This window comes from Bos grunniens, chromosome 28 (assembly GCF_055505025.1).
Source record: "Bos grunniens cultivar Pamir isolate PY7600 chromosome 28, Bosgru_T2T1.0, whole genome shotgun sequence".
Classification (NCBI taxonomy): domain Eukaryota; kingdom Metazoa; phylum Chordata; class Mammalia; order Artiodactyla; family Bovidae; genus Bos; species Bos grunniens.
In genome coordinates this window covers 2481262-2496694 of record NC_141192.1, presented here as the reverse complement: position 1 = coordinate 2496694, position 15433 = coordinate 2481262, and the positions used below count along the sequence as shown (strand labels likewise).

General features: G+C 45.7%; 1 protein-coding gene across 5 annotated transcripts in view; it reads right to left on the bottom strand.

The window, feature by feature from the left end:
- ERCC6 (ERCC excision repair 6, chromatin remodeling factor) overlaps positions 1-15433 on the bottom strand; it is a 77521-nt gene that overhangs the window by 53898 nt on the left and 8190 nt on the right. For 2 of the 5 annotated variants that reach the window (XM_086381588.1, XM_086381592.1), the window contains exons 2-5: positions 14557-14992; positions 12662-12782; positions 10712-10823; positions 4957-5668 (exon numbers count right to left, since the gene is read on the bottom strand). In XM_086381588.1, coding sequence (XP_086237714.1) covers positions 4957-5668; positions 10712-10823; positions 12662-12782; positions 14557-14992 — 1381 coding nt within the window. The remainder of the gene's footprint in view (positions 1-4956; positions 5669-10711; positions 10824-12661; positions 12783-14556; positions 14993-15433) is intronic. The other 3 variants (XM_086381589.1, XM_086381590.1, XM_086381591.1) reach the window with 3 other exon arrangements.

Genomic DNA, 15433 nt, shown 5'->3' with positions numbered 1-15433 from the left:
GCCAAGCGGTAAGCATGCACTAACGTCAGTCACCTTAGTCCTCATACAACCTCCTCCCCTTCCTCCTGGATGCCCCCCTTGCTCAGGCCTCCAAATTTCGAATCCAAGAGACTTTTTCCAGCATTTATCCTCCTGGCACCTGAAAATAACAACAGCCCTCCCCTTCTAGAACTAGGCATGTATACAGCCAAACCCTGCAAACCAGGGTCCAACTCACCCCTGCCACAAGCCACAGTGCTCAAGGTGGGGGGGGGGGGGAGCGGTGATGAAGACACCATTTCCCAGACAGTTTAGCCGTGTGGAGGCTGCAGGTATTCTGCAAGATTCACACAATGAATGGAGTCATCTGACTTTTTAACTCCAAGCTATTCACACTAAAATAAAGTTTAAAATGTGATAAAAGAAAAACCTTTAAGATTAAAAATGTATCAGAAACCAGTTTTATCAATGGGCACCATGACTACAGATTCGGGTTACACCACACCATGAGGAAAATTCTTTCCCCATCCACATCAGACCTGTCAAGTTTTCTAGACACCCCAACAACCTCCCCAAACCTTCAGCCGACTGACCTGGGTTTGGGGTTTGGTTTCAGTCCAGGGAGGCAGGGGTGGCCATGTCCTGCTTCTTGGCACCACCATGTGGCCGTATACAGACATTGCCCATTTCACCCAACTCCAAGTCCTGGCTTCAAACCCCAGCTCTTAACCAGTGAGATCATGGGCAAGTTGATAACTTGAAAAGGCCAAGATAAAGTGTACACCCTGCTATAATTATAACATGTGACAGATATATACGCACAGGATCAACGACTGGAATGAGGGACTTCCCCTGCAGAAACAATGATGCACTGAAGTTTGAGGGTAAATGTGGCAAGTGTTTTAACCTGCATCCTCAGTCCATATCAACATATCTGCACCACTCCACAGACCAGGCCCAGTGCTGGGACCAACTTCCTCCACAAAATCTCCCCTAAAGCCCCTCCAGCTGATGTCATTACACTCTTCACCCTCTAGGTCCCATCTGTGCCCTTGTTCCCTAAAAGACTGCAGATTCCTTGCAGGAATGGCGTCAGGCATTCATGCAGTGAGAATAAAGATGAAGCAACGGAGCTGACCTCACATCTCGACTGGGAAATGAACCGTCTACACTGGGGGAACCAGGACTGATCATCCGGCGGGGAAAGGTGCGTGTATGAAACGTGGTCTTCCAGGCCACTCTGGACTCAACCTGGGACACATCACCCAACACCGAATGCGTCTTATTTCTATTAAGTGCTTGGCCCCGGGAGATCCTAGATCCTAAAGCAATGGATTTTACGGAAGCCTTCACAACTGACAGCCATACCCTAATGGATACTTGAGTACCACAAAATTAAAATAAAAAATTATGGATGCTTTGTAAGATCTGTTAGCACTGACTTGAGTAAGAACCAACAGAATAACTGCTTCTAAGAAGTGGCCTATTCATCCCGGTACATAACCAGACCTATGAAAATCAGGGAACACCACTGAGGGGACAGCCTGCAAATGCAACAGGAGAGAAGAAAACAGGATAAAAATGTGGAAAAGGCGAAGTTCACAGACAGTACAAAAGATGGTTAAAACTTCCAAGCCTAGCCTGAAATCTTGGCTAAGTCAGAGAAAGTAGGATTGTAAGTGCTATTACCCAGATCCAGAAAATGTTAAGCTGTAGAAAAGGTCTGACAGGGTATTCCTGCTGAACATCAACTAAAACCAAAGATACCTAGTTAGAACTAACCTAGGGCTAATGAAGACATAAGACTCTCAAGCTGAGAGAACTAGGCGGGTGAGATGTCTAGGAATCATCCACTTTTACTTCCAACAGTTCAAAACAATTAGCATGGTTATAATTTAAGCCCTGTTATATAAATATATATAATTCAACACATACTTAAGTTCAAAAGGTACCTGCCCTGGACATATACTTCTAAATTCTAACCGTCAGGAAAAACTCACTTTCTATGTTGTAAACTGGGTGGTGTTGTTGCTCAGTTGCTAAGTCCTACTCTTTGCAGTCCCCACAGACTGTAGGATTCTCTGTCCGTTGGGTTCTCCTGGCAAGAATTCTCGAGTGGGTTGCCGTTTTCCTCTCCAGGGGATCTTCCCAACCCAAGGATGGAACCTGCATTTCCTGCGGTTCCTTTACCACTGAGACACCAGGGAAGCCCCATGTAAACTATATGGGGCTTTATTCTGATCATCAATCATCAAACCATGCTATTAATAAGATAAGAAATCCTAATTTTTTTCTTCACTCAAGGGGTTACCATTACAATTTCAATCTGTCTACAAAGATCAACAACAAGAAATAACAAAATATAGAGTGACTGGCAGTTTTAAAATATCCTTAATATGCTTCTCAATCCTGAGCATTTTAGTTTCTTTTAACATCCCCCAAGCCCAAGAGTACCAAGGGAGATGCAATATAAACGTTTTAATGTAGATATCTACAGTTTAACAATTATCTGCCTTAATAACTATAGCTATAAAATTTTAAGAGCTATAGTATTTTGGTGGCAATTAAGAGTTATTGACATTTCTAAAACTCATTTGAGATTCTACTGTAACTTGAGCAAAAACTGACTTTCTGATATGGCTTTGGATATAACAGTTTTACAATCTTAACATTATTAAGAAAAACTTATTGCCATGAATTTAAACCCATATTTAAAATTCAATCAAAACAAACTGCTCTTGATCAAAATACTGATATACTTAAAATACATTTAATATTGACTCAATTTAATGGCAAGAATATTCATTCCACTTACAATCAATATGGTGAGATTAACACTTTTATTAATTCTCTACAGTAGTCAAGGAAAAAATATGCCACTCACTGTTCAAGAGTATTGAGCAATACCCCTCAAACAACTTTATAAATATGGAACATGCGAGGTAACTTTAAAGTTGAAATAAGAAATGACAAATATTAAGCCACTCCTCAACCCTGTCTTGCCACGTAAGGTATTACTGCAGTGTTGAGTGTAAGGGCTCCCTTAAAGACCTGGATCTAGGTTGCAGGTACTCAAATCATTTATGAAAAGAACTATGCTCCATCTACTTCTAAAAGGTTAGGTAGGGAATATGGATATGTGGCATATCCATATGTGGCAAAAGGAATGGAGAATATCAGCAGTTCTAAACAAGAAGAAAAGAATATCAGGTTAATCTTCATTCTCCAAGGTTCAGTTCAGTTCAGTTCAGTCACTCAGTCGTGTCCGACTCTTTGCGACCCCATGAATCGCAGCACACCAGGCCTCCCTGTCCATCACCAACTCCCGGAGTTCACTCAGACTCACGTCCATGGAGTCGGTGATGCCATCCAGCCATCTCATCCTCTGTCGTCCCCTTCTCCTCCTGCCCCCAATCCCTCCCCAGCTTCAGGGTCTTTTCCAATGAGTCAACTCTTTGCATGAGGTGGCCAAAGTACTGGAGTTTCAGCTTCAGCATCAGTCCTTCCAATAAACACCCAGGACTGATCTCCTTTAGTTAGTGGGAAGCTACAAAATTACAATAAACTAGGTCTCCCTACACTGAGGAAAAAGAAAAAACTGTTGAGGATTGAGAAAAAAATATCCTGGGAGCAAATATTTTAAAAGTAATCTGGAAAAAAAAAAAAAAGTTATCTGTTAAGCAGATTCTCACACCCCCTTGAGTTTCTCAGTGCTCTTGGCAAGCCAAGTGCTGAGCCCTGAGTCACACAGCACAGTGCTCCCTGAGACACAGTGGACACTGCAGCGTGCACACTGGTCTTCTTGGTTCGCAAAAAATGTGTGGCAACAGGCAATGCCAACTCCACAGACAAACGTGTCCACCTTCCTTTTATCTTACTTACACCAGATACTGACAAAATCATGGAAATAAGAAGCCAAAGTTAGTCTCTAGCACACACAAAAAAGGCAGTGGGAAGGGTATCTGGACATGTGAAGCCCATCTCGGGCACTAGAAGGTTTAAATTCTTAAACAACGACTTTTTTAAGACAAGGAAGGAGGGATTGAGGAAAGCAATCTTATTCTTTCATACACTAAAACTTAAACTTCAGCTCTCTGGGCTTCCTGGGGGCACTAGTGTTAAAGAACCCACCTGCAAGTCCAGGAGACCTAAGAGACACAGATTCGATCCCTGGGTCGGGAAGATCCCCTGGAGGAGGGCATGGCAACCCACTCCAGTGTTCTTGCCTGGAAAATCCCATGCACAGAGGAGCCTGGTGGGCTACAGTCCACAGGGTCGCACAGAGTCAGACACGACTGAAGTGACTTAGCATGCACACACGTTCTCCTGAAATTACTTCCACCCAGCATACGCCACACAAGCCAACCTCCTCCTCCTCCCCAGCCTCGTGGCAAGGCACCCACTCTCCAAAGGCAGGCACACAGCTCCTACTTTAGTCCTTCGCATGCCTCTTGACCCAGCCTTCCCCTTAAGCTCTTCTTCTTAGACTTGCCCCCAAATCTGAATGATGACCCAGAAGTAGAAACATCTTGGGTCAGCTCCACTGAGGATTCAGGGGTTCTGATGGTTCTATCACCGACCCAATGGACATGAGTTTGGGTCAACTCTGGGAGTTGGTGATGGACAGGGAAGCCTGGAGTGCTGCGGTCCATGGGGTTGCAAACAGTCAGACACGACTAAGTGACTGAACTGAACTGATGTTCTACTGGGCTAAGGCTGCAGGAAGTCCAATCTTTGGATGAACAGGGGTCTAACACACTAAGCTAGGCCAGAACTCTTATTTATTAATAAACCTGCCACCTACAATACATGCATTGAAGAAGGAAATGGCAACCCACTCCAGTGTTCTTGCCTGGAGAATCCCAAGGATGGCGGAACCTGGTGGGCTGCCGTCTATGGGGTCGCACAGAGTCAGACACAACTGGAGCGACTTAGCAGCAGTAGCAGCATAATAAAACACGGCCCCTGTGGACTGACCTTAATCGCTGCTTATAATAGTCTTCATCTCCATCGTCTCGGCATCTCACTACTTTCCGGCCTCCTCCGGTGGCTTCAGCTTCTTCCCCAGAACTTGGAAAAAAGTCATCATCGATCTCCTGCATAGTGACTTTCTTCTGCCGTTTCCGGCGATTGAGCACCAGCCTCTGCTCCCAGTCAGAGCCTTCCCCGGGCAGGTCAGCACCCACCGTCTCTTCCAGCTCCTCCTCCGTGGGCAAGTACTCAGACTCTTCATCCTCAGAGTCCCCCTGTGCGTTTGGTCTCACATCACAATCCCAGGGTTTCCTTCCCTTTAGCAATCCGACCTGCCCCTGGAGCTGAAGAGCCCTCTTCTGGAGTTTCTTGATCTGTTTTTTCAGGCGTTTATCTGTTTTCGATACAGCTTTGTCTCTCTCATCTGGTTTGTTTTCATTGAGTGCTGAGCTCGGTTCAGAAGTGGCCGAGGCCGAAGCTTTTTTAGCTGCTCTTTTATTACAAGCTTGCTTCTTTCTTTCAAAGGACAGTTTCGCTTGATCTGCCAAATACTTTTCAAAGCCTGATGCTTCATTGAGCATTAGTTTTCTGGGCTTTTTCTCCTGCTTCTGAGGGATCTTGGTACCAAAAGGTGTCATCTGACCAGTGCGGACGAGCTCTTCCCAAGCGGTCTCCTGAGCGGGCATGAGCATGCTGCCAAGGCAGGAGGGCTCTGCTTCTGAAAAAGGGATGACAATGCATTGGGTACTAACATAAAACTTTCCAGGAGAACAACAGACATGTGTGCTACTCAACACGGAGACACACACACACACACACAAAATCAGTGATGTACGATACTATGCATGAAGCACAGAGTGAAACCGACACACTCCGATTCAAAACAGTAACTTCTCAGTAACTTTTCCCAGAATACTGCATTATTAATATGCTTTCCGGGCATCCAAAGACAGACCCAGTCATACGTAACATACAGAGAGGGAAATTTTGCCATGTTTCCTTATCAAGGAAAGAGTAGTCCTTGAAGAAGCAACCTCCCAAGTTTGCACATCACTGCTAACACCAGCTCTGAGAGGGACTTAAATTCAAGAGACAGCAGGACTGAAAACAGAACTCCAAAGAATTAGTATGCACCTAAATAGGTTAGACATAAATGGTAGCTCTGCTCCATTCAATAGGATAGCCACCACGTGGCCATTTAAATTTACACTGAGAATTCATTTTTTTCAGTTGTACTTGCCACATTTCAAGAGCTCAGTAGCCACACGTGGCTGAAGGCTACCATGACGACCAACACAGACAGCGTTTCCACTACTGCAACCACGTCTACGGGACGGCACCACATTAGACACGCCAACTGACGGAAGGGACGCGCTGAAACTGGAGTCACGCTGTAGCGACAGGGAGCCGCCCAGAAACCACCGTCTTTCATCGGCTGAGATCGATCTGTAGCAAAATTACTACATCCATAGCCAAAACATCAACGGAAGTAAGGCTTACTGGGAAGGAAACCGTATTCTAAAACCTGTCATCTCTGCAGGCCAACAAGGCCAGCACAGTTTTCGTTAAACGGACACTAAAGGAAAACGTGCCTCAGAAAGTGCAGAAATCCTAAGTGTACAGCCCAGTAAGCTTTCAGAAAAATATACCCATACACACCTGAAGAAGGACATAGCAACCCACTCCAGTATTCTTACCTGGAGAATCCCATGGACAGAAGAGCCTGGTGGGCTACAGTCTGCAGGGTGCAAGAGTAGGACACGACTGCGCAACTGAACCACCACATACCTAGACGCTAGCATCCAGATCAGGAAGCATAAATCGCCTTTGATGGTGTCTCCCAGCTTCTAGTCCACTAGATACTGACCTGTTAACACTGCAGATAAGCTGGACCTGGCATTGAACTTGGAAATGTCTGTGCTTGTGTCTGGCTTCTTATGTTCAAAATTGTGCCTGTGAGTCATGCCTGCTGTTGAATTTGGCTGCAGTCTGTTGGTGCTCACTGCTGTTAGTGCGGTATTCTATTATATAACTCCACCACAATGTCTCCATTCTACTGTTAATGGACATGTGGGTAGTTTCCAGGTTTGGACAACTGAGAATAACGCTGCTACGAGTATTCCAGTACATGTCCTTTGCTAACGCTATGTATACAATTCTTTGGGTATATTAAGCTTTGGTAGACAACACCAAACATTTCCAAAGTGGTTCTGCCAATTTTAAGCTCTACCAGCAGTGTTTCAGAGTTTCAGCAGATCCACACCCTTGCCCTCCCATGTCAGCCATTCTGGTGGGTGTGCGGTAGAGCCGTTCCAAGGCTGTGATGTAGATTTCCCTAAGTGAACGTCTACACAGATCTGCTGATCTTTTGGGTAGCCTCTTGTAAGGAAATGCCCAAATCTTTTGCCAATTTTTGTCACAGGTGGTCTTTAAAAAGAAAAAAAAAAAGATCTCTAGGAATTCTTCATACATTCTAGACTCAAGTCCCTGGATTAACACAGACACTACAAACATTTTTTCCCATTCTGCAGCAGCTTGCCTTTTATGCGATCTTTCAGCAAACACAAGACCTTAGTTGTAATATAGTTCATTTATCAAATCTTTTCCTTTACAGTGAGCATTTTGTGTCTTGTTAAATCTTTGCCCCAAGATCATGGAAATGTTTACTTTGTTATACTATTAAAGCTTTTTTTATCCTTCACATTGGAAGAATCCATTTGGAATTTACTTTAGTGCGCTATATGATGGGCCAATCTTCACTTCATCTTCATGTGGATTAACCTGGCACACTTAACGGAAGGATGATCCTTCTCCACGGCATGCACTGAGACATGTATCATGAAACCAAGTGCCCACATGTGGGTGGGTCTGCTTGCTGGCCCTCTATCCTGCCCACTGGTGTGCTGGTCTGCCTTACGCCACGACTGCACTGCTGTCTTACTTACTGTAGCTTAGTAACGGGTCTGGATAGTTTACTCTTCTTCAAGATTGTTGTGGCTACTCCTGACCCAATGCATTTTCATATAAATGTTACCATCCGCTCACTAGTGTCATTCACCTCAGCCTGCTCTTCCTACCCTACACCCTTCCTACCCTACACCCTCTCCCTCAGAAAACTCCCTGAGGTTCATACTGGGGTGGAATGAAGCTGCAGAAGGACAGAGCTGACATCATTACAACATTGTACCTTCCATCTATAACCATGGTGTATCTCCCTCATTTGTCTTCTCTTAATTTTTCAATGACATTTTGTTGTTTTTAATGTAGAGAGCACCAAAGAAAACTACTTTTTTAAACTAAGAGTTATTGCCAGGTATTTTGATTTTGATTACAATTGCCATCTTTACTAAATTTTTATTTTTTACTTTTGCTCATATGCAGAAATATGACTGATTTTTCTATATGGACCTTGTGTTCAATGACACTGCTAAATTCACATAGAACGCCCACTGATTCTTGAAAGATATGACTTTCGATACGATGACCAATCACACATTCCATAAATAGTGATGGTTTTCTTTCTTTTCTTACATTACTACACTACAGTACAATGTAACAGGAAAGGTGATAGCAGCACCTCATATCATCCCGGATCAGAGGAGCAAAGCCAACCGTTGCAAAGTTTATCCCACCGAATTCCAGGGAAGGATTCTTTAATCAGATAATCCTCACAATGATTAAGAAATGGATCATTATGTGGAGAGCAAGGGAAAGGAAATCTCAGAAAAGCATGGGAGCAAAGAAAGGAAGGTCTACTATGCTTATGCCCATCTCAAGACAGACTTGGAAGGTTAAAGAATGCAGCCAAGGTCTATACCTGGGCAATAAAGAGCTGGGGCGCATAAAGCCCGGACGCTCTGCTCTCCTGCCTCCCCAGACAGGGCACAGAGCGCCAGGGAGAAGGGACCTGGGCAATAAAGAGCTGGGGCGCATAAAGCCCAGACGCTCTGCTCTCCTGCCTCCCCAGACAGGGCACAGAATGCCAGAGAGAAGGGACCTGGGCAATAAAGAGCTGGGGCACATAAAGCCTGGACACTCTGCCCTCCTGCCTCCCCAGACAGGGCACAGAGCGCCAGGGAGAAGGGACCTGGGCAATAAAGAGCTGGGGTGCATAAAGCCCAGACGCTCTGCTCTCCTGCCTCCCCAGACAGGGCACAGAGCGCCAGGGTGAAGGGACCTGGACGATAAAGAGCTGGGGCGCATAAAGCCCAGACGCTCTGCTCTCCCGCCTCCCCAGACAGGGCACAGAGCGCCAGGGCGAAAGGACCTGGGCGATAAAGAGCTGGGGCGCATAAAGCCCAGATGCTCTGCTCTCCTGCCTCCCCAGACAGGGCACAGAGCACCAGGGAGAAGGGAGGGAGCACAGAAAGGATGGACGAGGAACGGTGATAAGAGAGACCAGGAGCCTAAGTGCTGGCTAGAGGCCCAGTGGAAAGAGATAATAAGAAACAGGAGTTCAGAAAAAGGGAGAGGCCGTAAGTGTACAGGTGGCTAGAGAAGCCGTAGGGAAGGGGTAAGATTATTTGGGGAGACGCAGTATTATAAAAAGAGGGCTCAGCGAGAAATTCTGAGAGTAATTACTATTTAAGATAAGCCTAGAAAATCTGGTCAAAAACAACTAAATAGAAATGGCCAGAAGGCTGAAAGAAAAACCAGCAGAGAGACATGGCTCCTGAGAGGCAGGGAAGTAGCAGCTGCTATAGACAGGCCAAGCGGAGCTCTTGGATTGGGGGAAGCAACAATTACCCCTGGGCCGACTTTTACTAAACAAACAATAGGAAGCAAAAGATAACAGCAAGTTCTAGGCAGCCAGATCAAGAAACGGTTTTTTACTAACGAGAAACAACAGCATTTCAGCAGCAGGAAGCACTGGCCACAGGCCCAGTGGACCCTGTAAGACAACTCTGATAGCACAGCTAGTATTTTTTTCCGTCACCTCAGTTGAGTCTTCACAATTCTCTTGTCTCACTGAATGGAGCCAGCACAAAATGTTTGCTTGAAGGGCTTAAATCTGTATTTCAACTAGTAAATAACTGAACAGCTACCAACAATTTCTAAACACACACACACACACACTGACACTCAAGGCATTTCGTTTCAGAGCTTATGTATCTTCCCAAAAGGTTTTCCAAAAGACACCCATCCAGGGCAGTGATATAAGCAAAATCATGGCCATGAACTAAATAACCTGAATTAAGATGCCTTAACAACAGAATTGATGGTTAGAAAGCCTGTCAAATAGGTTTCAAAAAGATTTGTAAAAGCAATTCTATGAATGCTGACTGATGATACTGGGTCAACAAAACATAATTCAATCAAGATGTTAGGTGTCTTTATGAAGTTAATTATACAAAATGTTAAGATTTCTAATTTATTAAACGTAATACTAAATGGGCACCAGGAGCCTCTATTAGGCTGAGTTAAAAATTTACTTTCATTCTCTGAAGCCCCCAAAGACTTCTAATTCGTTCCATCTCACAGTTTCTCTCTCTCTGAGCAGTCTCTATCTAAACATCAAAGAGCTGCTAAAGAAACATAGGAAAATACAAACGAGTCAGACTGGTAGACCCAGGTTAGGGTTAGAGTTAGGGTTAGGCTAGGTTCTATAGGTGTAGAGAATATAATGGCCTGCGTTTGTTTTGACACTAAGCAAATAAATGTATTTGTCCAAACACCCAGGCTGGGACTGAAGAGACACCCTCCACGGAGCAGAGGCATCAGGCGGCAGTTCGGAACAGAGACCCCATCCCCAGGACCTCACCAGCATCCTCCTCCTCCAGACCGCCGAGACCTAGTTCCACTTTCACCTCTGCTCCTCCGAGGATGGCCTGGAGTCGTTTTTGTTTTGCCGTGATCTTCTTCAGCTGTTGTTCCTTAAATGGTAAATGGTGAATACAAAAAAACAGCAGTGAAATGATTAAATACAAAAGGCAGCATCATAAAATTTTAAACATTTTAATCAAGGCCAGAATAAAAATAAAACACAATGGCCATATGTTACTATTACTACAGAGAAACTTATCTGAGTAACTGCTACTTTTCTCGAAGGAAGTAGCGTCTTCCCCCAGGCGGCACCCCGTCCCCGTCCCCCTGACCGGGTGGCACAGTCCACTACTGGTAAGCACCTAAGCCCCACATGCACTGACTGTTGACTTGGGAGGCGGCCCTGCTCTTCTTGGCGTCCCCGTCACACACTGGGTAAATCACTGCATTTGTTTCTGACCTTAGCAGCCAAAGGGCTATGAGGTCAATAGGCTTTATGGCAAAGAAACACATCAGTGTTCAAACAGTGGAAACAGTAACCCCCCTGATAACCTACCACATTTATGACTGTCCTTTATAGTACACTACTCAATCACAACATTCGAAAATAAAATCTATTTTGACAGACCCTCTTACTCTGTCCTTCCTGGGCCCCCCTTTGTTTTGTCTTCCTCCTACATCACCAGAGCTCACTATGTGGCCATTTCTAGGGACTCCCCAGTTAACTAGGCCTATGGTAGGTGGTTCTTCTTTCCAAGGTCAAGAATGTTTAAACAGCAGACATGAGCGTGGGGCGAGGGGACATCCTGATTATGGACACCATGTTGTAACGACTTGTAATTTGTTTTATCTTGCAGGTTTTTTCTCAGCAAATTCTCATTTAAAACAGCCTGTCTCTGAACAGTCTCTCTCTAAACATCAGAGAAGAGCTAAAGAAAGACAGGAGTAGACAAGCATGTTAGACTAGTACCTAAGTGCTCCTCGCTGCTCTTTGAAACTCCAACCCACCAGAAGCCCCGTATTCACACGCTCCCACAGAGGCCAGACGGTCCCGTCTGCTCTGGGGAGACCCCGGCTGCCTCACTCCACTGTAAGCAATGAGTGAGCTGCTGCTATGGAGTTAAGTGAGGAGTCAGTGTGGTGAAGACCACGAACCGTTGAGTGGAAGGCAGAAGGAGGAGCCAAGGCTAACGAGACCCCCAAAGATAAAGCCCGAACAGGCGTCGTGAGGACCCTACTCGCTGCAGGGGATCGACTGCAAGCACAAGGCCATGTGTTAGCCACCCTGGACGGCAGCAATAAGGTGATTAAAACGAGTCATTTCTACCCCCTGCCACATGTTGTCATGGAGTGTACGTAAGTTCTAAAAAATGCTCAGACTTTATAAAAACAATGTCAAAAGTAGTAGGCATTTCCCCACCCGTAAGTCCAACAACCCTAAGTGCAGCCCCGTCAGTGTAGCTGGGTGCCAACTAAGGCCAGCCTCTTAGAAGAGGGCGGGTGTGGGGTGGGGCTGGGGGCGGGCAGGGCCTCGCTGGCGGGAAAGTCAGCACAGGCATGGGCCGGGCAGGGAAAGGGCCAAGTCCACGCGAGACGAGACGGCGAGAGGCTGGCGGGCCAGAGAGGAACCTCAGCTGGGGGAGAGAGAGCGGCGACGCGAGGGAGCCCGTGAAAGCACGGGAGTGAGGCGAAAAGTCAAAACAGGGAGCTTCCTCTCAGTTGCCAAGGTGCCTGCACATGTGTGTATGTATTTTTAGAAACACTCTTTAAACCGAGGATGTTCAAGGGAAACAGCCAAAAAATTAAATGCATAAAATTTAATTCTCTATTGTAAATCTGCTCCACATCTTACAAGTACTTCTCAGAAATACTTATTTCCTAAATATTACATGAGCTTAAATAATGACTTTTTTCAAAAATCCGAGACTTGAGTGTTTTCTGGAGTCACCTTGTTATACTTCTGTCGTTTTACAGAGTCTAGTTTCCTGTTGATGTCTTTGTTGGTGGCAGCTTGAGGGCCAAGTTGTTCAATAATTTTATCAATCTGTCTTAAGGATGTGGTACATGACCTGAAAAGTAAGAGAAAATCTCTATTTTCCACTCTGGTAACATTTTTTACAGAAGAATATGAAAAGAGGAATGCTAACAACATGTCCTTTTTACTTCTCATTAACTAGACACAAGAGAAACCAAACCAGACTAACATACTCTTTCTGGCCACTAACAGAACCTGAAGAATTGTTATAAATATAAGACGACCGCTCATGCTTTTTTTTAATCTGGCTAATTTTAATCTGCTTATTCCCACTGGCAAACTGATTCATTCAGCCTATAAGCATTTTAAGTGTCTATTCAAGAGATTATGCAAAAATGATGAGCAATGTCCTTTTATATGAAAAAAAATGCATACACTTTTCTTTAAGACAATTTTTTAGAGCAGTTTTAGGTACACAGAAAAATTGAGAACGCAGTGATTTCCCATATACTCCTTGCCCCAAATACGCACAGACTACCCCATTAGCAGCAACCCAAACATGGGTTTTTAAAGCCCATTATGGGAATTTCCCAAAGTTTGGAAAAGTACTAAACATATTTAAACATTTCTTATATAAATCAGACATCTGTGACAGTATTTTTCTTTTGCATGACTAGAAGACTTACAGCTATATTATTACACTTCGTAGTACAAACAGAAAAAGCCAATTTATAATAGACTGCTCCTAAAATAAGACATAGAATTGCAACTCCCAACTTTCAAAAGACAAATTCAATATTGACACTTGTGTAATTTGCTGTCTGTATCCTTTGTGGATTTCAGCAGAAAAGACGTTATCAACGCAACTCACTGGTGGTCCTGGCACCACGTGTCACCCTCTGTCTAGCACTGGGCAGCTCATGACTCTGCAGCACCCTGCTCTGTCACCTCTGCAAGCAGTGGACACATTTCCAGGGTCCTCACACCTGAAGGTCAGACTACAACTATTGGAGAACACCTGCTGCTCAAGAGGCTCAAAGAACACACCAGAAAACTGTGAGCAGAGAACAGGCCCTTTGGGTGCCAGGAGTGCACAGCGCCCTCCGCAGGGGCAGCAGCTCCATACTCTCCCCTCCTCCTCCCGCCGCCCCAGGATGCCGCCCCACCCCTCCACCTGGCCTCCTTCTCGCCCTGCTTGCAGCACGCTCTGCTGAGCACACTGGCTATGGGGGGCAGACTGGCAATGGAGCGTGAGCTCACCCCAATCCTCTGCCCCCTCTTTCAGCCCAGGTCCAGGCCTCTCCACAACCAACGCATTCTGCTCAGCACAGCCCAGGTCCGTTTCTCCTCTAAAGCCTAAGTGAGCCTCCATGGAACTTCACCTTTCCTTAGAGAGGCAAAAGTACAGTGGAAGAAAGGAAAAGCAGGGAGGGATTTCTCACTGTTTCCAGAAATGCAAATCTGAAAAGGTACCAAAAGACTGGTCCTCGGTTCAGGAACAGGAAACTAGAAAGAAACTATAGGATGGGGGAGAGGGCCGGGGGACGTTCCTGCTATCTGGAGTGGACACATCAGATCTTCACAAACACCTCTCCTGAGAACCATCTGTGCACAAGCTTGCGAGATCTGGGCCAGAGAACAGCACTTCTCTCCAGGACATCATGTGTAAACAAGCTGCCAAGAACTGAACTGAGTAACTACTGTTTACAATGCTCCTGAGGGCTGGGGTTTAAACACAGGTCAAGGACTTACTGACTCCATTTTCTGATTAAAGGTTCTATAAATCCCCTCAATTTCTGGACTACCACGGGTATTGTCTACATTTTTCAGTCGTAAGTAAAATCAGAGAGAAGGTGGTCCACACTCACGTGAGGTCGTCCAGGACTGACCGGTACTCCTTCTCCGCCTCGGCGAGCTGGGCCACGCAGCTGGCCTCATGGATGGCGCTATCCACCTGCTGAAGCACCCCTTGCTCCAGCACATCCTGGTCGTAGACATCTACACCCAACCCCTGCAGCTCCAGGGCCTGTGCACCGGGCTCCACGGCCTGGATCTGATGTCTGTCGATGTGCAGCAGGGCTGGCCCTCTCCTGGGAAGTTCCAAGAGACACCCTTCGGTGGAAGTGGAGGGTCCATTAGCAGAGGAACAAGAGGGGAGGCTCTGCCCCAGGTCCATGTCGCCATCCTTCTCCTGCTTGATTGTCCCCTCCTCACTGCCACTGACATCCTGGCTCCATGAACAGTCTGGCTCCTGAGTCTGACTTGAGTGGGGGATTCTTTCATTTGGCATCCTCTTCAGACTATCTAAAAGGAAAAAATTTTTCAGCAAGCCCATCAGTTATATAGAATTGTATTTATAAAGTTTAGCAAATATTTCATAATTAAAGCAGATTGATTTCTCAAAAGACCAATAATCCTCCAATTACATAAATTCAAGTTTCCAAGTATTATTTCTCTTAAAAGAGCAAAAACTATAGATCTTCTTGAGTTCTGATCATAATTAAGAAACATTCCCAACAGCAGAAGAAGAAGTGCAGTGTCATCAAGAACCCTGGGGCGCCCGGCCGAGAAAGCGGGCACAGCACCCCAGGGACGCCCGCAGTCTTCTCCAAATCAAGAACCCTGGGGCGCCCGGCCGAGAAAGCGGGCACAGCACCCCAGGGACGCCCGCAGTCTTCTCCAAATCAAGAACCCTGGGGCGCCCGGCCGAGAAAGCGGGCACAGCACCCCAGGGACGCCCGCAGT